Genomic DNA, 27249 nt, shown 5'->3' with positions numbered 1-27249 from the left:
AAGTAACGCTGCAAACAGAAACAAACGCTGCTGCAAATATAAAGAAACCCCGCTGCAAACAGAAACAAACGCTGCTGCAAATATAAAGAAACCCCACTGTAAATATAAAGAAACCTCGCTGCAAATATAAAGAAACCCCGCTGCAAATATAAAGAAACCCCGCTGCAAATATAAAGAAACCCCGCTGCAAATATAAAGAAACTCCGCTGTAAATATAAAGAAACTCCGCTGCAAATATAAAGAAACTCCGCTGCAAATATAAAGAAACTCCGCTGTAAATATAAAGAAACCTCGCTGCAAATATAAAGAAACTCTGCTGCAAATATAAAGAAACTCTGCTGCAAATATAAAGAAACCCCGCTGCAAATATAAAGAAACTCTGCTGCAAATATAAAGAAACCCTGCTGCAAATATAAAGAAACTCCGCTGCAAATATAAAGAAACCCCGCTGCAAATATAAAGAAACCCCGCTGCAAATATAAAGAAACCCCGCTGCAAATATAAAGAAACCCCGCTGCAAATATAAAGAAACTCTGCTGCAAATATAAAGAAACCCTGCTGCAAATATAAAGAAACTCCGCTGCAAATATAAAGAAACGCCGCTGCAAATATAAAGAAACGCTGCAAATATAAAGAAACGCCGCTGCAAATATAAAGAAACCCCGCTGCAAATATAAAGAAACTCTGCTGCAAATATAAAGAAACCCCGCTGCAAATATAAAGAAACTCTGCTGCAAATATAAAGAAACCCCGCTGCAAATATAAAGAAACTCTGCTGCAAATATAAAGAAACCCCGCTGCAAATATAAAGAAACTCTGCTGCAAATATAAAGAAACTCCGCTGCAAATATAAAGAAACCCCGCTGCAAATATAAAGAAACCCTGCTGCAAATATAAAGAAACTCAGCTGCAAATAAAATAAACAACGCAAACAAAAAAGCCACAACGGAAGTGAATTACCGGGGACTATTTTTGCTGATGCACCAGTGTTTTTTACGTGAGAGGAGAAGAAGAAGAAGAAGAGGACGTAAGTGAAAAGGAAGAAATAAGAAGAGCGAGGAATAAGAAGAACAACGAACGAGAAAATAAGTGAAAAGGTTAGTGTTCAACGTCGCTACGTGTAATTTTTTTCGTCTTCTCCTCTCACGTAAAAAACACCGGTGCATCAGCAAAAATAGTCCCCGGTAATTCACTTCCGTTGTGGCTTTTTTATTTGTGTCGTTTTTTTATTTTATTTGCAGCGGGGTTTCTTTATATTTTCAGCGTTTCTTTTATTTGCAGCAGCGTTTGTTTCTGTTTGCAGCGTTACTTTTATTTTCAGCATGGCGGGTCTCGGCTAATGATCTTCAGCAGCAGCTCAAGAACCTTTGATGAATCGTTCATTACAGTCTCAAATATAATCCATGGTGTCGGTTTATAAGAATCTTTTTGCCCAGAAGAAAAAAGAGCGACAACAACGACCCATAACTATTTTCTTCTCTGGTAAAAACACACCTGCACCGCGGCTTTAGGAGAAAAAGACGCTACAGAGTCAGGATGCAGCAGCATCAGAAGAGCAGTGGAATACGTGCTGATCTCCGTATTTTGAAGCCTTCTATAATAATTGTAAAAGGAATTTCACTTCCTGCGACGACGCGCATTACTTTTCTCAGTCAAAAGCGTTACCATGGCGACGCTAGATGCCAAAAAGCACTGTTACAACATGTTTTTGGCATCTTCCTCTCTGCTTCCTCCAGCTCTACGTCTGTCTCCTGCTCGGTGCCGCTACAGAACAAGCCTGACCTCATAAATAGCCTGAATAGCCCGATGTTGGATGTTTGGTATTTGTTGATAAGAGCCAAGGATGCCATGAGATGGAATATTACAGGAACCAAAGACAAGGATTGCTTTAAATTATGGAAGCCCATAGGGGACTTTATTCAAATGCAAATGTAATTCCACAATAGCATTTTCATTTTCATTTTCACATACTTGTATGGGCATTCTATGACAATATTAAAATGAAAATGGAAAAGCTGTTTCACATTTCATTTTGAAAGATTTAACCTGATTTACAGAGGACAATATTGAAATGCAATAAGAGAAACAGCGCCCCCAGGCTAATGCATTTACATTTAAATGTCACCAAGCTCTTTTCTGGACAAAATTTAAATGGCAATTTTCTAACAACTTGCAAATTAAAATGAAAACGGCATTTCACATGTCATTTACAAAGACTGAAACTGCTGCACAAAGGACAATATTAAAATGCAATAAGAGAAACAGCGCCCCCAGGCTATTGCATTTACATTTAAATGTCACCAAGCTCTTTTCTGGACAAAATTTAAATGGCAATTTTCTAACAACTTGCAAATTAAAATGAAAACGGCATTTCACATGTCATTTACAAAGACTGAAACTGCTGCACAAAGGACTATATCGCCCCCAGTCTATTCCATTTTACATTTACATATTACAACACACTTTTAGGGACAATATTCAATTTGAAAATGCAAACTGTCAGTTCTCTCATCAAGGCGGGGCCTCAGTTAGGACGTCACTTCCTCCATGCTTTCTAGGCCGGCAGGTCAACCACGTAAATGTCTTTAGAAAGAGGATCTCGCTCCCACCTCCTGCGTGTAAATTCTTTTCACTTTAAAAAAAAGAGCTATTTATGTTAACCACAGGATAAAAGTTTGAACTCGGATTTTTGGGAAGTATTTTCACGGTCGTTATTTTAATAGCGGGACTATTTCCAGCGGCGCCGGTGTCGAGGAGCGCTGCGGCTGCGTCACGTGATCGCACTGGACCAATAACAGCGGCCCCTGATGTAAACAAACCTGACGTCATACAATGTGGACGCAACCTCGTCTTCCCAAATATGTAGAAAAATACAATATAATGAGCCGAAACGTGCACAAAAATGATTAAAAACAGTGTTATATGAGGCCACAATGAAGATGAATTATAAACTAAAGTGAAATAATAAAAATCGCCCATAATGTGATTTCCTTTTTTATCATTGTGTTTTATCATCATCTATGTCTATGCAACACTATCCCATTAATGTCACGACCATGATAATATACCTAACCATAATGGGTTAAAGTTAATATAAACCCATTATGTATAACACATGCAAAGTATATTTATTTGGGGCTATTTCAGCATATCTTGATTGAATTTAAATTAATAACAATCATGGCCCTGTCAGTGAAATGGATTATTAACTACACCTAAAGAACTGTGTCAGAAAATTAGAATATTGTGATAAAGTTCTTTATTTTCTGTAATGCAATTAAAAAAACTAAAATGTCATACATTCTGGATTCATTACAAATCAACTGAAATATTACAAGCCTTTTATTATTTTAATATTGCTGATCATGGTTTACAGTTTAAGAAAACTCAAATATCCTATCTCAAAAAATTAGAATATAGAATATTCTTAATTGTGTAATTTTTTAATTTTTTTGTTATTACATTAATTGAAATTTGATTTCTTGGGAAAATGGACAGATAAAATTTCTGTTCCCTTTCATTCAAGGAAAGAGATTTGTTGTAATTATATTGAACTGTTTTGTTTTTTCTTTTAATGAAAGAAAGAAAGAAAGAAAGAAAGAAAGAAAGAAAGAAAGAAAGAAAGAAAGAAAGAAAGAAAGAAAGAAAGAAAGAAAGAAAGAAAGAAAGAAAGAAAGAAAGAAATGCACGCTACTAATCTGTGCCACTTCTCACCACTTCAGATTCAGATTTGAACAAAACAAACTGAACTTAAGATGATTATAAATAAGAATTGCCTCCAAACGTGACGACTGCCCTGAATGCAAATCTGTGCCGGAGTAAGATGTTGACACGAGGACATTCCTCCGTCCACCAAAAACAGCAAAGCTTATTTGCTCATAAGTGACCTTTGGACATAACTTTACTGTGACTTCAGAGATGTTACTCCACTATAAAAAGAGCAGAGCTCCAGCGACCAAGGAAAACAGACTTCTGCAGGACTGATACAGGGAGGAAAGTTAGTCTAGTGATAAAGGAGAAGCAACAAAAGGCCAAAAAACTTCTCTCTGGACGAGGCCAAAAAGCCTCAGAAACTACCCTGAACTTAATAATGAAATCTCTAAATTGTCTTAAAAAAAGTATTATAATCTTCATTTCTTTTTCCAGTTATTTTTAGGGCCCTATTGTATCTGTAGATTTTCCTTCTTTCTTTTTCCGACAAAATGAGGGTCTTTTTTCCCCCTAAACGTGCCCCAAAAGTCACCAAATTTTGCACCAAGCCAGGCCAGGTGATAAATTAGATATTTAATAGTTTGCATTAATGGGCGTGGTCTAACGGCTCAACAGCGCCCCCTAGAAAACTTTGTGCCTCAAGCCCCACAATACGGTTTGACGTACATGCACGAAAATCGGTACACACCTGTATCATGTCACAACTTAAAGAAAAGTCTCTTGGCGCCATGACCGAAACCCAACAGGAACTCGGCCATTTTGAGCATTTTGAATTAATCGTGTAATTTTGGCGCAATTTATGCCATTCCTTCGGCAATTAATGCGGCCCGAACCGTAACGTGCACCCAGGTGTGTTATACATCAAAATGTGCGTCCCGATTAGGGATGGGGATCGATTCAAATGTCAAGAATCGATTTGATTCCGATTCTTAAGGTTCAGAATCGATTATCAAGATTTGATTTGATCAGATATTTTATATTGTTTTGGGTTAGTGTTATTAAAACTGTTTTTTGAGCTGTTGCATGAATTATATGACTGTAGTTCTGCAACATATTACTACTAGTATTATGTTGAGATTAAACAGCAAGTATTGCAGCTAATGATGCTGTAAGGACCAATCAGCTCCCAGAATGCTGATAGAACTGAAACAGAAACATCGTGGGGCAGAATTACCAAACAGATCCAGGGAGGAAACAGAGACGGAGGAAATCGGTTTTATTTTTTCCCACATTCCGTTTTTATTTGTTCCATTTTCGGTCTATTTCTGTTTTTAATTTTTGAGAATTTGGTTTTTAGCATTTTATGCAAATGTAACCCCAAGACAGTATATAAAGTAATGAAATATAGACAATTTATGCAATTAAAACCTAACACTTTAATGTTTTCATATCTTTAAACATATTTAAAGGCAAAAACATGGCACCAGTTATTCTGGTGTCCAACAAAATATTCCTTTTTTGGGGATAAACAAAAAAATAACCAAAAGTTGTAATGTAATGATGAAAAAAAAAAAACCTAAATAAATAAAATAAAAAAAATAATTAAAAAAATCGATCTTTAGACATATGAATCGATTTTTAGGAATTAATATGAGAATCGATTTAGAATTGGAAAATCGATTTTTTCAACACAGGCCTAGTCCCGATCCTGCAACGATGCGCATTACTTTTCTCAGTCAAAAGCGTTACCGTGGCGACAATAGAAGCCAAAAAGCGAGACGTGGGTGTTTCATCCACTAAATGTCCAGTTCTGAAGAATCTACATCAAGTCATACAAGCTTCCACTGCAGCCTGAACGTGCACCAGGGTGGAGGAACGTTCATCGCTGCTTACAGCTTTAATTAATGCTTGGTATTCTTTTAGGCATTTAAATTTTATGTATTCACACTTCATTTTCCCCCAATTAGTTTGTTTTTTCCTGTAACTAGTGCCGTCGCAGGTCCAGTCTCCCCAGCAACACGAGCTATGAACATACATGTTACGTATAAGAGCCATGGGTTAAAAGTGAAAAACTAGTGTTACTAGTGTTAAAACAAAAATAAATAACTAAAAATAGCTATCCTTATATACACACGATGCCCATGGGTCCTCGTTTTGCATTTTGAAAATGTCAAAGAAAATAGCAGTAGTGGTTCTGCAGAGAGATAACGTCACATCAGCACCTGATGAAGGATCTTTTAACCTTGAATCGGCTCCAAAAACCACTTTCTAAAGGTGTTTCTCAATCACTGTCACAGTCACTAATACATGTTTCCTGTTGTAAACGCTCCACATCAGTCACACATCAGTCTAATCTCCAGGAGTCACAGTCTCATAAAGAAGTCAGAGATGTCAGAAATAGTTAGGCCAATATATTTCCTAGATTTCAAACAACAAACTCTGTGGAAGGAGATTAACAGTAAAAACGTTTGAACCTGAATGAAACTCTTACAGGATCTGGACTCAACGTGTCATACAAGCATTTTACTAGTATGGGGGGAATCCAAGAAAAACTGCATTTTCAGTAAAAAATACATTAAAAATAAATCTCACTGAAACGAAACTAGTTTTTTTTCGATGCTGACACGATTCAAACTACGACGGAGACAAACAGGGCCAAACTAAGACAAAAAAAAAAGGAAATTACGAGAATAAAGTCATAATGTTGCGAGAATAAAGTCGTAATAGAATAAAGTCGTAACATTATGAGAATAAAGTCGTAACATTATGAGAATAAAGTCGTAATTTATGAGAATAAAGTCGTAACATTACGAGAATAAAGTCGTAATATTACGAGAATAAAGTCGTAATATTATGAGAATAAAGTCGTAACATTATGAGAATAAAGTCGTAATTTATGAGAATAAAGTCGTAACATTATGAGAATAAAGTCGTAATATTATGAGAATAAAGTCGTAATTTATGAGAATAAAGTCGTAATATTATGAGAATAAAGTCGTAACATTACGACAATAAAGTCGTAATTTATGAGAATAAAGTCGTAACATTATGAGAATATAATCTATGAGAACTCTAACAGGAAGAGCTTCTTCTCCCTGTGTTAAAATGAAGAATATTGAGCATCTTGTGAAATATATATATTTATAATATATTTAATATTAAGACTTTATTCTCAAAATATTACGACTTTATTCTCATATTATTATGACTTTATTTTTTATTTTTTATCTTAGTTTGGCCCTCATACTCCGTCGTATCCAACTGAATTAACAAGTGTCTGTGAACAAATGCTGTTATTGCAGATGTTGCATCATAATTTTATCTTTCCGGCACTGATCTGATTCCAGTGACAAATTAAACAATCATTTATTTATATTAAAATCAAATAAATATGTATTTATCCAAAAAAACAAATCCAGGAAATAATTTTAAAGTGCAAACCACAAATGTTTTATATTTTGAGATTTGAACATTGAGGCTCCAAATGTCAAACAGAAGACATAAAGCTGATAACGTGCACTTCTTTCAGCAAACATTAAACTGTATACAAAACAATGAGTTTTACATTTAGTCTATTATTATTCTTCTCCCTCTCTTTGGTGTATTTCTCTAATTTCCAGGAGAAAACTAATAAAACAAACACGTGTCCAGAGTTTGCTGCTGCAGCTCATTCTTCTTCTGCTTTTTCACTTGACGGCTCCTTAAATGTTTATTAAAGCTGATCATGTTATTCTTGGCAACTTTAAGTGGATTTCCATCTCACTTGCTGCAAAACAAGGTGCTCTCGTGGAGCCGGTCTTTCCATTCAATCCTGTTTTCCAAATCGCCTGATTCCTGTGAGATTAAAGGGGATCTATTATGAAAACCAGGTTTTTTTCTTGCTTCAACATATATAAAGTGTTTTTCTCTTGCTTTAACATATATAAAGTGTTTTTTTCTTGCTTTAACATATATAAAGTGTTTTTTTCTTGCTTTAACATATATAAAGTGTTTTTTTCTTGCTTTAACATATATAAAGTGTTTTTTTCTTGCTTTAACATATATAAAGTGGTCTCTCCTCAGCCTGCCAACTCAGAGAAGGAGGAAACAACCAGATTCTGCAGAGTCTGTACAGCCGCCCGGATGATCGTCCAGTGTGATGTGGATCTACGAGCCAATAAGATTCTGCTCCTGTCGCTACGGAACGATGGAGCAATGCGTGAAACCACTAACAACTAACTCTGGCCGGAACAACAACAACAACAAAATGACGAGAAAAAAGTGGAAATTTCGAGAAAAAAGTCGAAATCTCGAGAAATTTTTTTTTGAAATGTCGAGAAAAAAGTCAAAATGTTGAGAAAAAAGACAAAATGCAGAGAAAAAACGTAGAAAATGCAGAGAAAAAAGATGAAATGTCGAGCAAAAAGTCAAAAGGTCGAGAAAAAAGTCGAAATGTCGAGAAAAAAGTTAAAATGTCGAAATTAATGTTGAAGTACAATTTCGAGAAAAAAGTCAAAATGTTGAGAAAAAAGACAAAATGCAGAGAAAAAAAGTAGAAAATGCAGAGAAAAAAGATGAAATGTCGAGAAAAAAGTCAAAATGTCGATAAAAAAGTTGAAATTTCGAGAAAAAAGTCGAAATGTCGAGATTAAAGGGGACCTATTATGAAAACCAGGTTTTCTCTTGCTTTAACATATATAAAGTGTTATTTCTTGCTTTAACACAGTGTTTTTCAATCCTGGTCCTCGTGAGCCCCTGTCCTGCATGTTTTAGGTGCTCCCCTGCTTCAGCCCACCGTGATAAAAGTACCTGTGTCATCAACAGAGCTGTGCAGACCTTGGTGACAAGCTAACACCTTTAATTAGAATCAGGTGTGTTGATGCAAGGAAACATCTAAAACATGCGGAACAGTGTCCCACGAGGACCAGGATTGAGAAACACTGCTTTAACATATATAAAGTGGTCTCCCCTCAGCAACTCAGAGAAGGAGGAAACAACCAGATTCTGCAGTGTCTGTACAGCCGCCCGGATGATCGTCCAGAGTGATGTGGATCTACGTTACGTAACGACGGGAGTGATTTACATCGGTCGGCCTCCGATACGTGAAACCACACCCACAACATCCCTAACTTATTGTGAGTAGATGAAACTTTCCAGATTCCATGTAGGCATGGAGCTGATGCAAAAAATTAAAGTCGCTCATTTTAATCAATAATGGGGTGATGACAACACTCTCTACTTCTCCACTGACTGACTGATTTCCTGCTGAAATGCAAAGTGGCGTATGCGCGGTAGCAACTCACATCGGGTAATGACCGTTTGTCCAAGTGGTGTTGCCGTGTGTTGCTTTCCAAGATGGCCGACGATGTTGCATGTGCGCATGTGTGACTCAAATCGGGTAATGACAGTTACAACCGTATCCAACCAAGGACCGACTTTAACGTATCTGAACGGTTCCACATCGATTAAGCGGCTTCGTTGCCAAAGTTACTAAAACATTGACAGATTTCTCCCGATCCCTCTTACATATATGTTTTTTTTTTTAAATTGAAATGCATATATATGCTTTAAGTTTTGCCAAACTTGGTATTAACCATTAATATATATGCAGACAAGGAAAATAAAAAACATTAAAAAAAACATTTAGACAGATTTCTGAGTTCACTGTTCCATAAAACTGGTTCCAGGTTAAACTCAACTAAATTCATAAGGACCCGGATTATGAGAGAAAGTGAACAGCACATTTTGACTTTTACAGAGAAGGAGAACTTGTAAACTAGATTTTTAAACTATTTCAGAAGAAATATCTCAGCAAAGTGACGTATTGATTTGTTGTTAAAGGAAGAGCCAGATTTTCAGTGAAAGTGGATTCCTGAAATGTGTCGTTGCATTTTAAGTTCCTTCAAGTCTTCTGAAAGGAAATCCAAAGTTTTGCAAAGTACGATGTCCACGGCGGTAACGAAGAGTAGTAGTTTCCTACTTTTAAAACAGAATTAAGCACCGAAAAGCTGTTTTATGTTTTAGAAAAAAACCACAATGAAAACATTCTTCATTTTGAGACTTTCACCTCCAAACAAAAGCAGATAACTGGTTTATAGTAGTTTGTTTCAGCCTTGAGCTTCACTGTGTCACAGCTTTGAGAAGAGCGTGTGAGCATATTCACTTTACTAAAACCTACAGGCTGGAAAGGTGGTAGGAAGTATCTCCACTGGTCAGGATTTCCTGCTAAAAACACCTGTTGCATCAGAGCTCACCTTCAATTACAGCCAAAATTCAGCCAAGAACAAAAACATTCATCTTCGGGTCAAGGAAGGAGGAAGAGAAGAAGGGAGGAAAGAAAGAAAGAAGGAAGGGCAAAAAGAAGGAAGGAAGGAAGGAAGGAAGGAAGGAAGGAAGGAAGGAAGGAAGGAAGGAAGGAAGGAAGGAAGGAAGGAAGGAAGGAAGGAAGGAAGGAAGGAAGGAAGGAAGGAAGGAAGGAAGGAAGGAAGGAAAGAAGGAAGGAAGGAAGGAAGGATGGGGAAGCTCCGCCCACTGCGGGATGTTTGTGTCAAAATGATTCAATAAAAAAAAGACTTCAAAACTTTTTCACTTCAATCAAAAAAAAAATCACTTCAAATCGAAAAAAAATATTTTTAATCCAAAAAAAAATGTTCAAATGCAATTTTTTGGGTCTGAAATATATTTCTTTTTGAAGCAACTTCTTTTTTGATTAAATGATAAAGACACAAATGTCCTACCCATAATAATAACGGCCAAAACAAAAAAACACGACTTTAATCAAAAAAGTTGCTTCAACCAACAAGAAACTTCACTTCTATCAAAGAAAACATTTACAATCAAAGAAAAACTGTCAAAAAAGAAGAAAAATCCAAGGCACTCTTCTTCAAATATGTGTCCTATTTGAAGAAGAGTGCCTGGGATTTTTATTCTTTTTTCACATCCTTTTCCACCAAAGAGCAGCTTCGTCACATGATTTAGATGAACCTTCTGAGACTCTGGACTTTCTTTTTGTCAAAGAAAAACAGTGTTCAAATGCATTTTTTTGGGTCTCAAATATTTTTTTGCATTCAAACATTTTTTTTCTTTGATTGAAAAAGTTTTCTTTTATTGAAAATATTTTTTTTTTTTGAATCAACTTTTTTGATTAAATGATAAAGACACAAATGTCCTACACAAAACAACACTACTTTAATCAAAAAAGTTGCTTCAAACTAAAAAAACTTCACTTCTATCAAAGAAAACATTTCCAATCAAAGAAAAACAGAGTTCAAATGCATTTTTTTGAGTCTCAAATATTTGTTTGCATTCAAACACTTTTTTTCTTTGATTGAATTTTTTTTTTGATTGAAAATATATTTTTTGATTGAAGCAATCTTTTTTTTGATTGAATAATTAAGACACATAAGAAACTCCCCATAAATCCAGTAAATAAGTCACAGCTAGTTTCTGAAATGTCCTTTAAAAGCAGCTCATGGAGAGAAGTCGACGGAAGGAATCTGAAATCTGACTGAAATCCCACGTAACATATGAAGGATGGAGGAGTTTTACCAAATCTAAACACGTCTCACAAACATCCAACAGGAAGAGTTAGATCTACTTTAGATTTACTTTAGATCTACCGCCCAAACACAGAAGCTGCAAAGAGTTAAGAGTCGTATCAGAGGTTTAAGAAACAAATGAAACTGCGTTTGTCTCAGTGAATAAGCTAAACGCTGTTCTGTCTCCCAGTTAAATGTTTGTGAACTGTTTCTTATGGAAGAAATTCTGCACCATAATACCAATTAAAATGAGAAAAAATTTCATTTTCGGAATGAAGATGCATTTGAGACTTGTAAATAAAATTAATAATAACTAGTGATGCACCGATTGTTCGGTAACCGAAATTGTTCGGCCGAAAATGGCAAAAAAACACTTTCCGTGTTTGGTGGAATAAGTGGGAAAAAAAACGAACAATTAATAACGGCGTTGTAATATAAGGAAATAGACTGGCCGCTCCGTAACTGTTGCACCACAAACATAAATCGTTGGCCAACCAAAAAGTAACCACATAAGAATTTTACCAACATTCACCAGCAGGTGGAACCAAAACAACATAATGCTGGAAATTAAAACATGTTCAGTTTTTATGTTCAATAAATATTTTCTACCTTGTAATTTTGTAAAAGATTTTTTTCTTTGAAAAGCATGCATAAATCAAATTTATTTGATTTATGCAATGGTGAAAAAATTGGCAAAATAAATGAAAAACTGCGAAGAACCATGTTCGGTATTGTTCGGTATTCGGCCAAGTGTTTTTTATTATTTTCGGTTTTGGTTTCGGCCACAAATTTTCATTTTGATGCATCACTAATAATAACTTTTCATTTTCTTAATCACCGCTGCTCATTTTGTGACTTAATTAAAATGATAAAGAAAATGACTGTAAAGATTTTATTTTGAAAAAGTGATCTTGCAAATGGTGTTAAAATAAAATTACATTTGAAAATGAAAATGTATTTGCAGAAATGCCTTTTCAGTTTCAAAATAAAGCTGCATTTTTTGACTCAAACATAAAATGACTGTAGTGCAGGTCCGGTAAAGTTGGACAGATATTGCAGATTCACCTCTGCGCTCAATAACTCCCACATAAAGAGACAATTCTCTTTTGGTTTTTAAGAAAATGGTTTGTAAAGCTATTTTTGAAGCTTATAAGTGCAATTGACTATCTGTAAATGTTTCTTTGCTTTTCTATTGTTTCTTTGCCTTTTGTTGTTTCTTTGCTTTTCTATTCTCTTTTTGGTTTTCTGGAGGTCGGTAGCCAAAAAAAGAAAGTTGGTAATAAAGGATAGGCTTTTATAAGCAGTTTGCTTCAGCCTTTTCAGTTATGTTTCAACAAATATTTTGGTTTTGTATGAAATGTTAATGCTGTGCACAATGTTTTTTTGGTGTTGTTTTGTGTTGTCATGACTGAATAAACTTAATTCATTCATTCATTCATTCACATAAATGCATTAATGTTGCATCGTCATCAAAACGAGACTCTAAACTGCACAAAAGACGTTGATGTCGACGTTGATGTGAACCTGCAACCGGCGCTGATTTAGGGACCGTCTACAAATGCAGTCCCCGTATAAAAATATCCAACAACTTCAATAACTTTAATGTTTTTTCTTTCTTGCAGTGGCGAAGAAGAAAATTAAAATGCTATTTTAGATGATTCCTTTTATTTATGAGTCAAAAAATGCAGCTTTATTCTGAAAATGAAAAATCTTTTTTTTTCTAATCCATTTTAAGGTGAATTATGGTGCAGAATGTCTTCCATAGTTTCTCCTCCAGATGTCAGATTTGTGAATGTCCTTACCTCGCCGTACTTCCCTCCTGAACTCTTACAGATTAGCTGAACAGCCACGGAGAGAAAGGAAGTCCAGATAAGTGAGTCCACTCATGTGTGAACGCAGAGCAGCAAATAATGAACTTACAGAGAAAAAACTAATGCAGATAAGAGTTTGTGCTGACCCGTAAGCTGCTCAACAATGTTCAACAACACTTGAGGACAGTTTGTAAAACTTTAAATGGATGTGGTGCTCGTATCTTTCAACACCACGGTCCTTTATCTGGAACTCTGACTAACTAAATAAAAACTAAATAATCTCCACAAGATTCTCCTGCAGGATGTTCCACATCCCATTTACCCAAACAACGACATGTGTGAAGAAGAACTACCGATACATGAACGCAGGGATGCCACGCACCCCATAGTCGTCTAAAAACCTTGAAAAAGTCATATTTCACATAGTTATCATCATAGAAGGATAACTAGGGCTGTCAGGTACCGATCTGTGGGCAGTGGCGTCAATTCAGTCTTACTAAGGTACGGCAAGGTTACAGTAACAGAATTAACTAGAGTATCAATCAACACGTCCAGCAAATACTCATCACACAAGTTTATGGAGCTGATCTGTGGCCACGTTTCCACATAGCCGGGTATTTACAAAAACGGATATTTCCCCCTCTACGTTTTGAAAAATGTCATCGTTTACACGAGATCGTTTTCAAAATCTCTTCGTTTACACGAATCCGCATAAATAGGCTGTTAACGTCATGCCAGCCAATCAGAATCCTGGAAAAAACATCAACAAATGACACGTGTAACTTCCAGTTAAGGCTGATTTATGGTTCCACGTTACACCAACGCAGAGCTACGGCGTAGGGTACGCGGCGACGCGCACCGTACGGCGCGCATCGCCGCGTACCCTACGCCGTAGCTCTGCGTCGATTTAACGCGGGACCATAATTCAGGCTTTACTTCCAAGACGGAACGAGAGTCTTTGGTTTGGAGTGACAGAGAAGTGGAGTTACTTTTAAGTGTGACTTTAGAATATAAAACAGGTAAAATACAAGAAAACATTGACGGTTACAAACTAATTGTAACCACAGGTCGCACTCATGATGCTGGTGACGTTTCTGTCTCATAATGTGACGTTCTGGAGCCTAAATCTCCGTTTTCCTCCGTTTACAAGCAAACATGAAGACGGAGTTTTTGAAAATCTCCACTTTGGCCGGAGTTTTCAGAAATGATGGTTTTTGGAGACTTTGAGCTCCGTTTTTGTGTAAACGAACGGCCAAAACGCATGAAAACACCACCGTTTTTGCTACGTGTAAACAGGGCCTGTGTGGTGAAGAAAACTGGAACTTTTTCATTTTTAGTAAAAAAATCTCATTACACTTAAAACAAGAGTCATTACCAGAAAAATAACTTGTTATTTGACAATTTTCACCTGTTTCAATAAATTTCCACTTGAAATAAGTAGAAAAATCTGCCAGTGGGACAAGATTTATCTTCTTATTACAAGCAAAAAAATCTTGTTCCACTGGCAGATTTTTCTACTTATTTTAAGTGAAAATCTACTTGAAACAGGTGAAAATTGTTGTTTTTGAGTCTTGTCTTAAATGTAATGAGATTTCTTTTAACTAAAAATGAGACATTTTAACTAGAAATAAGACAAATATTCTTGTTAAGATTTTGAGTTTTTGCAGTGTAAAATAACTAGTGAAATGGATCATGTTGTTCTGATTTGCATTTGTAGTTATTCTATATGTATTAGGTAATAGAATAATCCCCTGAAGCCGAGGCTGCCGGACCTTCCTGACTGTGGGACTGGTTTCTTCAAGTGTTTGATTCTCACAGAAACCTCATCAAACCGGTAGCGGGGTTAGCACTGGTTTATCTTTGTTTTGCTCTCTGGGCTCAAAACATTTCTCAAGGGCACGAACAGACAAAACTTGTTATGACAACGGTTCCCTGGCATTGACCTTTAACCCCCCTAAAAAACAAGCAGTGGGAAGTGCTTTACCCTTTACAGAGCTGGTAGTAACGAGTTCCATTTACTCCGTTACATTTACGTGAGTAAGTTTTGGGAAATGTTGTACTTTTAGGAGTAGTTTTGAATCACTATACTTTTTACTTTTACTTGAGTAGATTTGTGAAGAAGAAACTGTTCCTCTTACTCCGCTACATTAGGCTACGTTGAGCTGTTACTTTTCTTTTATCCCTTTTATCCGCGTACGCGTCAATCTCATGACATCACTGGGTGATTCTTTGGGAAAAATGTTTGTTTTTGCATGTTTTGTCACATTTACACAGACTCAAACACACACAGAGTTTCTATGAGTTCATGTTTGTTCTAGTTCTGATGGTTAAAAAAGAAAAGGACAAAGGCTGGAAATTTAGTGCTGCTTGTGCTTAATTTATTTTTTATTCTGTTATGATTTTATCTATTTTATTATTTATTAAAATACTTGAATTTACTTTTAAGATTATTTTAATTTAAGCTATTTTTTATTTTTTATTAATTCTAATTTATTTTATTATTTTATTGATTTAATTTGCCTGAAGATGATTATTTTGTACTTTTGTCTGTTTGAACGGTTGTTAAATAAATAAATCAGACGTTACTCAACAGTTACTCAGTACTTGAGTAGTTTTTTCACCAAGTACTTTTTTACTTTTACTCAAGTAAATATTTGGATGATACTTTTTACTTCTACTTGAGTCATATTATTCTGAAGTAACAGTACTTTTACCCCCCCCCCCCCCCCCCCCCCCTCCCTTTCTCAAAGGGCTTAACTTAAATGAGTCTGTGAGGCACAAAAGACCTCAAAATTAAAATTAAATTACAGCTGAAAACAAACAGAGGCAGAAATGTTTCTCCTTTTTTTCATCAATAAAATAAGTCCTCAGATTCCTCCTCGTATTTTAAACCACGACGACGGTGAAACGCCGTCAACATGCTGCAGCGTTAAGATGGTAATGATGTCATTTATCAGTATTAAAAAACCTTAACCGCAGCATGAGCACATTTTATTTGGTACATTTTATGGAAAATAGCTGTGCCTTCAATTAAGGATGTAAATGCCGGGGCCCCTTCCCTTATTATATGTTTATTCGACTAAAATCATAATTACAAGTATTTTTATCAACATTAAGACCACAATTATGCAAGATTACCGAGTTTAAAAACATAATGGATTCTCACCCTTTAAAAAAAAGAAAAGTAAAATACTTTTTTCTAACTTCTCTAAAACAAAAGTGTTGAATAATAAGTTTATTTCCATCTTCTTGATTGAGCCGAGGCTAAACAACCACAGGCCTGAAGGCACAAAGCTGTAAAAGATAGGACTCAGTTTAAAACACATGTTAAATTAGGAGCAACATCACCATGTTGGACTTAGGGATGGGCCGTATGGACTAAAACATTTATCACGATAATTTCTGGCATTTATCCCGATAATAATAAAAATGACGATAAAAAAATACCAATTCAACTCCATCTTTTTAACTATAAATCTATCTCTCTCTCAGATCCGCCATGTTTGTTACACAAAAACCTCATCAACGGGAATTTATCTCTTTCTTTCTTTCTTTCTTTCTTTCTTTCTTTCTTTCTAGCTCATTTCCTTCCTTCCTTCCTTCCTTCTTTTCTCCCTTCCTTCCTCCTTTCCTTCCTTCCTTCCTTCCTTCCTCTTTTCTCCCTTCCTTCCTCCTTTCCTTGTTTTCTTCCTTCCTTCTCCCCTTTCCTTCCTTCCTTCCTTCCTTCCTTCCTTCCTTCCTTCTTTTTTCCTTTCCTCCCTTCTTCCCTTCCCTTTTTTCTCCCTTCCTTCCTCCTTTCCTTGTTTCCTTCATTCCTTCCTTCCTTTCTCCCTTCCTTCCTTCCTTCCTTCCTTCCTTCCTTCCTTCCTTCTTTTTTCCCTTCCTTCCTTCCTTCCTTCTTTTTTCCCTTCATTCCTTCATTCCTTCCTTCCTCCTGCTCTCTCCTTCCTTCCTCCTTTCCTTGTTTCCTTCCTTCCTTCCTCTTTTCTCCCTTCCTTCCTCCTTTCCTTGTTTCCTTCCTTCTTCCCTTCCCTTTTTTCTCCCTTCCTTCCTCCTTTCCTTGTTTTCTCCCCTTTCCTTCCTTCCTTCCTTCCTTCCTTCCTTCCTTCCTTCCTTCCTTCCTTCCTTCCTTCCTTCCTTCCTTCCTTCCTTCCTTCCTTCCTTCCTTCCTTCCTTCCTTCCTTCCTTCCTTCCTTCCTTCCTTCCTTCCTTCCTTCCTTCCTTCCTTCCTTCCTTCCTTCCTTCCTTCCTTCCTTCCTTCCTTCCTTCCTTCCCTCCCTCCCTCCCTCCCTCCCTCCCTCCCTCCTTCCTTCCTTCCTTCCATCCATAAATCATCTTTACACAAAAACGTCATCAACGGGAATTTATCATTTTTACCGTGAGATACAAATTCTTACCGTGGGGAAGTTTTTTGACGGTAAATCGTGAACGGTAAAATATCACCCATTCCTAGTTGGACTGTTTCATTTTTTCCTAATTCAACTGTCATGTTTTAAAAAAACAAATGTATAGTTTTGGTTTTGACCGGGAACCGTCGGTGGTGATTCACCTTAAATATGATTATGTTTCCTTTCATCAAGAATTGATTCGATTCCGATTCTTAAGATTCAGAATCGATTATCACCATTTGATTCGATTCGATATTGATTTGGGTTAGTGTTGCCTGGATTATATGACTGTAAAATAACTATTGAAATAATAATTTCACAATAATTATAGTGAAATAACTAAGAAATAAATAACTCAAATAGGCATTTCAATATCCATTTAAAGTGTAAAAAAAGAAAGAAATTGCAACAGCTCAAGCAGTAAACAGATTATTTTAGCTTGTCTGATTTATTCTGTCAGCAGACACAGCTGGACATGAAGCACCGGCATTTTTCAGGTATTTCATGACAAACCGTGTCCGATAACAGAGAAACCAAACAAGCTCTAGTAAATATAGATAATATGAACTTCATTGAACTAATATAACATTTAGAAATTTAAGCTGAAATGTCCAGCATTTTCTCTAAAGAAAAGTTCATTTAGTTCAGGAGTTTTCAAAACTACTGGGAATAAAGTTCACCAGGCAAAAATGTAATGGAAAAAAAATAAATAAATAAAATAATAATAATAATAATAAAAAAAATAATCGATCTTTAGACATACAAATCGATTTTTAGGAATTAATATGAGAATCGATTTAGAATCAGAAAATCGATTTTTTTCAACACAGGCCTAGCTAATATTTACTGAATTTTGATTAACTGGGGTTTAACCTCCTGCTACGGGGGAAATCAATGAATTTCACTGCAGCCCAAATAATTTGACTTTTGTCATCCTTTAATCCAGTGTCTCCCCCCCCTGGGGTCCGAGCCTCCCCTGGGGTCCGGGCAGAGATCTCTGGGGGGGCGTGAAACTTTGTCTGCTTTGAAATTATGCAGTTGTAAAAATTAGAGTCATTCATAAGACATTGTTAGGAATAATTTATGAATGTCTTGAATATTTTTTGTGTTTTTTATACACTGGTGACAAACACAGGAAATTATTTCATTCCTTATTATTATTATATCATTACTCAACATTTAATCTACTCCGACAGGTTGTTAAAGGAAAAATGTTAAAAAAGATGTTGGTCTCATATTAAAAGAGACATTTTTCAGAAATATTTTTATGTCCTTTATGTCCTTTTGTGCGTATTTTATACATTGGTGACTTTGGAGAGAAAAAAAAGTGTATAGAGAGTAAACCAAAGAGAAATGTATCAAAAAAACATAATTAATGTTAATTTTTTCAATTAAAGACTATTTTGGTGCTAGTACGTACGGGTCGGGGGCCTGGGTGGTCTTAGACACAAGTAGGAGGAAACAAGGAAAAAAGGTTGTGAACCGCTGCTTTAATCAGATAAAATAACGGCACAGACACATCTGAATCAGATCACCCCCCGTGTCCTCCCACTGTTGTTTCCTGTGCAGCATTTTGAAAGCAGACCCTGTTTTTTACTCCAATTAAAACAAAAAATGCCAAAATTGTCCATCTGGCCTCATGTTGTTTGGTCGTCTGAGGCTTCAGATTATATATATATAAATATACCGTAACCTACAGCACCGAGACGGGAGGCAAATGTTGAGCAGATGTACGTTTGCTGGCTGCTCTTTACGAACACAGCACAATCTAAACACTTTTAATCAGAAACACACACACTCTTACTCTATGCATCGTTCAGATCAGTCACAAACACGGCGGTTTGGAAATCCATCGCTAAACAAAAGTGACGCAAGTAGATATAAGTTTGATTTGATGATTTGGCCAAGCTGTGTTTTAAAATACAACTCTTATGTGAATTTAAGGGATAAAAACTAAAAAATAAAGGTTGGGACGTAGTAGTTAAGAATTTGTCATCTCCAGGTAAAAACAATAAATTGAGGAATTTAGCCTGAAAGAAAGAAAGAAAGAAAGAAAGAAAGAAAGAAAGAAAGAAATGAGCCAGAAAAAAGAAAGAAAGAAAGAAAGAAAGAAAAAAAGGAGCCTGAAAAAAGAAAGAAAGAAAGAAAAAAGAAAGAAAGAAAGAAAGAAAAAAAGAAAGAAAGAAAGAAAGAAAGAAAGAAAGAAAGAAAAAAAGGAGCCTGAAAGAAAGAAAGAAAGAAATGAGCCTGAAAAAAGAAAGAAAGAAAGAAAGAAAGTAAGTAGAAAGAAAGAAAGAAAGAAAGAACGAAAGAAAGAAAGAAAGAAAAAAGAAAGAAAGAAAGAAAGAAAGAAAGAAAGAAAGAAATGAGCCAGAAAGAAAGAAAGAAAAAACTAGAAAGAAAGAAAGAAAAAAAGAAAGAAAGAAAGAAAGAAAGAAAGAAAGAAAGAAAGAAAGAAAGAAAGAAAGAAAGAAAGAAAGAAAGAAAGAAAGAAAGAAAGAAAGAAAGAAAGAAAGAAAGAAAGATTCCCGTTGATGACACTTTTTGAATTGGTATTTTTCTATCGTTATCAGGATAAATGATAAATTATCGTGATACTAGAAGATACTATATTAGTCCACACCGCCCATCCCTAGTTGGGACGTAGAAGAAAACACATCCCAGCTTTTAATCCGAGTACTTAAAATAATTGGCCTATATTTGGGCAATACTGTATCCAGCTCTGCACAATAACGTAGTAAATCAATCATCCCAACATACAGAGCTGCTTTAAACTCATCGCTCTGCACGGCAGGCTGGAAAACTGCTGCTAAATATAAAACGCAAATTTGTTTAAGGCTCAGGAAAATGTTTCCACTCTGGAAAAAGATTAAAAATAGGAATCAGCTAAAACAGGGAGAGAAAGTGGGGGTGGGGTGGGGTCACTTCCATCACTCCTTTGCTGCATGTTTGTGTATTTTAGCAGAGCTCGGCTTGACCAGAACCTGCTTTCCTCCCAATTCTTTAATCAAATGCACATTTTCCGTCCTGTGTAATAAATGTCTTCCAAGATGGTGTATGACCGGTGATTTCAAAAAGCAATAATGCAGAGAAATGAATAAATCCCCCCCCCCTCCCAACTCACCCTACCTTTCCCTTTCTCACACACATGGGGACGCTCTGGAAAAGGAAACTATGTCGTCTTGTAAAATTCCATCAGCACACACTCGAAAAAAGCCATAAAAACCTTTTCAATCTATATGTTAATTCCTGGAATTAAAATTTAATAACAAGAGATATTGAAAAGCAGACTTGAATTATACAAAAAAAATAAATCCTGAAAGATCAGGCCCCTAAAATTAGAAATTCAGGGCTGCATCCGGAACGCCGCTAAACCCTTGTAGGCTGGCAGATTAAATTTTTGATGAAAATCAAAATTACACTGCATGCTGACGCAGGCGCAGGAAACCTGGCACTATTGTGATTTATGGATTCATTAAACCCGCGGGAGTTCCCCCCCACCTTCCCCTTTTCACTCAAAGAAATGAGATTTGCTTTGCTGAAAATTTGTATTTTGAGAAACGCTGGTGAGGCTGTAGCTGTGAAAGGGTCATGGGAGAGGGAGGCTCATATATAACCACTGCATGTAAACAGGCCTAATTTTCATCGCTGCAGCTATTGAACATCCCTAATGCATTATTCATGGAACCAATAAGGTTCATTTTTACAAAGGGAAAGGCTGAAAAAACAAAAAAATATGTGCAGAATGCACAGATTTTTTCTAGTTTTTTCTGCAGCACTCCCTTGAAAACGCTGCTCCCTTGTGACTAATTTAACTGAAGCCATTTCCAGACATTTTCAACATGCCATTGAGAAAAAAACAACAGAATTTCAAATCCTCACTGCGCTTGTGAGGATTGTGGGGTTTTTTATACGCACTAAAAAAATCAAGAGTCAATCTGCAATTTTTCAAAACTGCAAGACTTCAAACTTGCTCTTTGAAATGCAACGGATGACTATGTTTGAAAGCCTTTTGACCCGGACGCCTGTGATATAATCCTGCAGCGTCTTCAGCGTCTTCAGGGATGAGTTTTTACCTCTCAACCCAAACCTACTCGCTCCAAATATTCCAAACAGAAGCAATATTAAGGCTTTATTAAGCAGCAATGGACCACAACTCCCTTTATAACCAATAGGGATGGGCGGTATGGACTAAAAAATGTATCACGATAATTTCTGGCATTTATCCCGATAACGATAAAAATGATGATAAAAAAAATACCAATTCAACTCCATCTTTGTAACTATAAATCTATCTCACTCTCAGATCCACCATGTTTGTTACACAAAAACGTATCAACGGGAATTTATCCTTCTTTCTTTCTTTCAGGCTAATTTCCTTCCTTCCTTCCTTCTTTTTTCCCTTTCTTCCTTCTTTCTTTCTTTCCTTCCTTCCTTCCTTCCTTCCTTCCTTCCTTCCTTCCTTCCTTCTTTCCTTCCTTCCTTCCTTCCTTCCTTCCTTCCTTCCTTCCTTCCTTCCTTCCTTCCTTCCTTCCTTCCTTATTTTCTCCCTTCCTTCCTTCTTTATTTCCTTCTTTTCATTCTTCCTTCCTTCCTTCCTTCTTTATTTCCTTCTTTTCATTCTTCCTTCCTTCCTTCCTTCCTTCCTTCCTTCCTTCCTTCCTTCCTTCCTTCCTTCCTTCCCTCCCTCCCTCCTTCCTTCCTTCCTCCCTTCCTTCTTTATTTCCTTATTTTCATTCTCCCTTCCTTCCTTCCTCCCTTCCTTCTTTATTTTCTCCCTTCCTTCCTTATTTCCTTCTTTTCATTCTTTCTTCCTTCCTTCCTTCCTTCCTTCCTTCCTTCCTTCCTTCCTTCCTTCCTTCCTTCCTTCCTTCTTTATTTCCTTATTTTCATTCTTCCTTCCTTCCTTCCTTCCTTCCTTCCTTCCTTCCTTCCTTCCTCCCTTCCTTCTTTATTTTCATTCTTCCTTCCTTCCTCCCTTCCTTTCCTTATTTTCTCCCTTCCTTCCTTATTTCCTTCTTTTCATTCTTCCTTCCTTCCTTCCTTCCTTCCTTCCTTCCTTCCTTCCTTCCTTCCTTCCTTCCTTCCTTCCTTCCTTCCTTCCTTCCTTCCTTCCTTCCTTCCTTCACGTACGTTGTGCGTGGATTTAACACAGAACCATAAATCAGTTTTACACAAAAACATCATCAACAGGAATTTATCATTTTTACCGTGAGATACAAATACTTATCGCGAGGAATTTTTGTGACGGTTTATCGTGAACGGTAAAATATCACCCATTACTAACCAGAACTCCCTTTAAAACCATTTTACAATCCAGACCACATCAACCAAATCAAGATGATTTCTGAACCACTACTCCTAAGAGTTTAATAACTTATTCCTAGTGCAAATCCAGCCGTGTTAAACCAGGACACGGGTTAGCTCTCCTAAACCCACTCACAAGCTTTTCTATTACACTTTCCAAGCAGAGGTCAGAATTTACGCCCAGATTTTTGCATATGGAGCATTGCATTTTCCTTTTTTCCACCAGCTCTTTGATTCAGATGAACGCAGATTTGAAGGTCAGCATTTAAATTACCCACAGCAAAATGGCCTCTCCAGTTTCCTCTCACATTCAAATAAAAGCAAGCCACGCAGGATGGGAAACTGTTTTGGCGTGTGCAGGATTAATATAAACAGTAGAGGTTGTGATTGTTTCTCCCTACCCTCAAATTATGCTGATATGGTTCAGTCTCTTCACTTCACTCCAACCACACTTATGCATTCTCAATTTCCAGAAAAGAAGCTCAAATGGTTTCAAATTCACCATAAAATAACCTGCCCTGAATCTGTGGAGCATTTAAATCACAACAATGCAAGAGAATTTACCTGAAAGACAAAAAAAAACAGTTTTGTGCTGTGCTTTCTTCACAGATTTCAACATCAAAAGGATGTTTTCTCATCTAATTTAAAGGAGCATGAGGCCATCCCTCCTTTCCATCCCTTATGTCATTTCATCAATGAATGTGGTTTTACTGCTATTTCAACATTTAGAGTCATCACCAGAAAAATAACACCAGAAAAATAACTTATTTCACAATTTTCACCTGTTTCAAGTAAATTTTCACTTGAAATAAGTAGAAAAATCTGCCAGTGGGACAAGATTATTTTGCTTGTAATAAGAAGATAAATCTTGTCCAACTGGCAGATTTTCCTACTTATTTCAAGTGAAAATTGACTTGAGAATTGTCAAATAAATTATTTTTCTGGTGTTTTTTTTCGGTAAAGTTCACAAACTAGTAATTTCCAAAGTGCTCATCACTTGTCTGCATCCAGATAAAAACAACTACAATCCTACTAAAACAAGTCTGCCAACTAGTCTCGTTTACAATTTCTAATTTCTGCAAATGAGCCGCCTACAGGTGGCGCCACCGGCTCCCGGGGTTTAAACCTCTTTCTTTCCCCCAAATAAATACAAAGTCCTTTATTATTTCCCCCGGACGACCTGCGTCCGTCTCCCCCGGTGCTCGCCGGGGACCCGGCGGGCCCTGCGCGGCTCTCGGCCGGCCGGCGGAGCCGCGCAGGGCCCCCCCGGCGCCCGCGGGGAGCGACTCCGAGGCTCCGCTGAAAATTTGCAAAGGGAGAAATTCACAAAAAACATGGCTGCAGGAGGTTTGAGCTAGAGCTCCGGCTGGTTCCTCCTCCCATCGTCGTCCTCCAGTCCTCCAGCAGCAGCAGCCGCTCCGGCGGGGAGCGCAGCTCTCCAGCCCCCGGTGCGTCTCTCTGCGCGACCGGCGGCTTTTGCACCGAACCTGGAGCCGCCGCTCAAACTTCATTACCAGAATTTAGCAGAATTTCAAATAAATAAATAAATTCATTTCAATAAAAAAAAGAAAAAAACAGTAACTGCTTCAAAGGGTTTTTTTTACCTGGTGTGGAGGGAGCGGCATGGACGCGCCGGCCCGTTCCTACATCACGGAGCGGCAGAAACTTGACATCTTGAAAATTTTTCTAAAAAAAAAAATTTAAGATTTCTAAATGAGAAGGAAAAAAAAGAAAAGCTCGGTTTGACATACCTCCAAACGTGCTGCAGCTCATGCGAGCTCATGCGCGCTCCCGAGTCCTCCCTCCCGACCAGAGGTGACTGCACAAAACTGCTTCCTCAAAAAAAAAAAAAATTAAATAAATAAAAAAATCTGAATTAGTTATGAGAATTTCCAAATGATGCAAGGAAAAAAAAAAAAAAAAAAAAAAAAAGGCTCCAGCCTCTGCGTTTTTCCTCTGCGCAGCTCGACCCCGTTACATTTGAGTAAATAATCGCAGTTTGGGAAATTTGTGGCCGATGTTTTTTCCGCGGGGCCGCGCAGGAGCCCCCGCGCCGCGCGTGGAAACGGAGCACGAAAAAAAGAGAAAAAAAGAAAAAGGAGAAGAAGCAAAAAAAAAAGTGTGGAAAGAGCAAGAGAAATAAATGTGTTGGCCGACCAGGGACTTACGCGGAGACTGGGAAATTACGCAGAGGAAAATAAGTCATAAATATCAGAACACACGCCTCTGTCGGCGTCAGATTAGGTTAATATCGACTAGTATGATTAATAAATATAAATATAAACCTCTTCAACTGCGGAGGCTCTCCATGTCTGTCAGATATTTATGTTATTCTCAATCAAAATGAAACACGATCTATAAACTCTCTGAAACGGTCTCAAATTGTAAAGCTAAATACTTGATGAATAATATCATTCTTACTCTTTATTATATATATAATAAATCACCGTAAGCGTTGATTTCACTCTTTTCTTCAGCAACTCCGTCGGTTTGTTCCAGCAGTGTTTTCACCAGGGAAAGGTTTTGGTTGGCCAACACATTTAGTTTTTCAAACCCACATTGAATTTTTTTCTATTTGAAATTGTTTGGATTTGTTAGATGTTAGAATGCAACATTCACAACATTCGTCCTTCCTGCCGGTCAAATGTGCGTTGAAATGTTTTAAACTGTGAATTATAGGGTACAAGAGCAGAACCAGGGCCGTTTCTGGGAGAAAAAGCAGCAACAGCTCCGGATAAATGACATAATAATCACTAAATACCGTTATTAAGGAAACTATTTAGTGATGTATTAACACGATCAATCAAACCAATCCATGCTGCCATATCTGTATCTAAAAAGTTACACACACACAAGTTAATAAAAGACTAATAGAAAAATGCATTTAGTCTGGATGGGACAGTTAGAAATAAAACTAATTCATCATTATTTGCATCCATTTCTGTTATTTATGACGTCATCCACGCTATTAAAAATGAATTTATTCCACTTTCAATGTATATGATAGGGACAGACGTGAAAATGATCTTTTTTAACTTGTTTATCACTTTTATTTTTAATTTATGCTGAGATCAGGTCAGCTAAATCCCCCACTGCTTTTAAATCTTTACTAAAAACATTCCTTTTTAGAAAAGCTTTTATTGTGGTGTGAATATTGCAATAGGTACAATAGGTGTATGTGTATATGTATGTATGTATGTATACAGTATTGGAGTTGTAAAATAAAATCAGGGGGGGTGGTGGATTTTATCATACGGGGACAGATAATTTGTGCTGATTACAAATAATATAATATATTACAAATAATAGCAGTGACCAAAACAGCTGCAGAAATACTGCAGGAATGACATAGCAGCAGTTAAATGCAGCCTTCTGTAAGCTTTAAATATCCACTGGGCTTACATCAAATACATCAAAACACAACAATAAAAAACACTTTTCTGAACTTATCAATATGACTCTGTCCTTCACAGGATAAGTAAAATGGATCACTGCAAAAACTCACAATCTTAACAAGAATATTTGTCTTATTTCTAGTTAAAATGTCTCATTTTAGTAAAATAAAATCTCATTACACTTAAAACAAGACTCATCACTGGAAAAAACAACAATTTTCACCTGTTTCAAGTAGATTTTCACTAGAAATAAGTAGAAAAATCTGCCAGTGGAACAAGATTTTTTTGCTTGTAATGAAAAGATAAATCTTGTCCCACTGGCAGATTTTTCTACTTATTTCAAGTGAAAATGTACTTGAAACAGGTGGAAATTGTCAAATAAGTTATTTTTCTGGTGATGACTCTAAATGTTGAAATAGCAGTAAAACCACATTCATTGATGAAATGACATAAGGGATGGAAAGGAGGGATGGCAGTTTTACAGGGGGGATGATTTGGACCGTTTTTATTTCAGGGGGGGATGATTTGGACCGTTTTTATTTCAGGGGGGATGATTTGGACCGTTTTTATTTCAGGGGGGATGATTTGGACCGTTTTTATTTCAGGGGGGATGATTTGGACCGTTTTTATTTCAGGGGGGATGCCGTCCACTCCATCCCCCCTCAACTCCAGTACTGCATGTATATATGTATACAGCTTAATTTGGGGTGGCGAATTATGTTTTGTGTTGTGGATAACCGGGGCAGGGCTAAATAAGTTTTTTAACTTCTCCCTGCTCCATTTCGAGCATGCAAAAAAGGAAAGAAAAAAAAAAGCCAGTGAGGCATGTTTTTGTTGTTGATTTATATTTTTATATATATATATATATATATATATATATATATATATATATATATATATATATATATATATATATATATATATTTTTTTTTTTTTTTTTTTTTTTTTTTTTTTTTTTTGAGCATGTTCGAAATAAAGTTTTTCATTCATTCATTGATTCATTGATTCATTGATTCATTCATTCAATCATTCATTCATTCAATATTGTTCTTAATTTTAGACTTGGTTATTTTTGTCTTATGTTCTTATCCACTCTGCTCCTTGTTTTTATCTGGATGTATTTTATTGTTCTTGGGAAGCACTTTGTAACTTTGTTAAGAAAGATGCTATAGAAATAAAG

The 27249-nt window shown here is 36.5% G+C and overlaps 1 protein-coding gene across 5 annotated transcripts in view; it reads right to left on the bottom strand.

Annotated features, from left to right (window-relative positions):
* znf618 (zinc finger protein 618) overlaps positions 1-24728 on the bottom strand; it is a 64209-nt gene extending 39481 nt beyond the window's left edge. For 2 of the 5 annotated variants that reach the window (XM_061733624.1, XM_061733628.1), the window contains exon 1: positions 24279-24728. In XM_061733624.1, coding sequence (XP_061589608.1) covers positions 24279-24299 — 21 coding nt within the window. In that variant the 5' untranslated portion in view covers positions 24300-24728. The remainder of the gene's footprint in view (positions 1-24278) is intronic. The other 3 variants (XM_061733625.1, XM_061733626.1, XM_061733627.1) reach the window with 3 other exon arrangements.
* Between the last annotated feature and the right edge of the window lie 2521 nt (positions 24729-27249).

The sequence above is a fragment of the Cololabis saira genome, chromosome 11 (genome assembly GCF_033807715.1).
Source record: "Cololabis saira isolate AMF1-May2022 chromosome 11, fColSai1.1, whole genome shotgun sequence".
In the NCBI taxonomy this organism is placed as follows: domain Eukaryota; kingdom Metazoa; phylum Chordata; class Actinopteri; order Beloniformes; family Belonidae; genus Cololabis; species Cololabis saira.
This window is presented reverse-complemented; position numbering and strand designations above follow the sequence as displayed.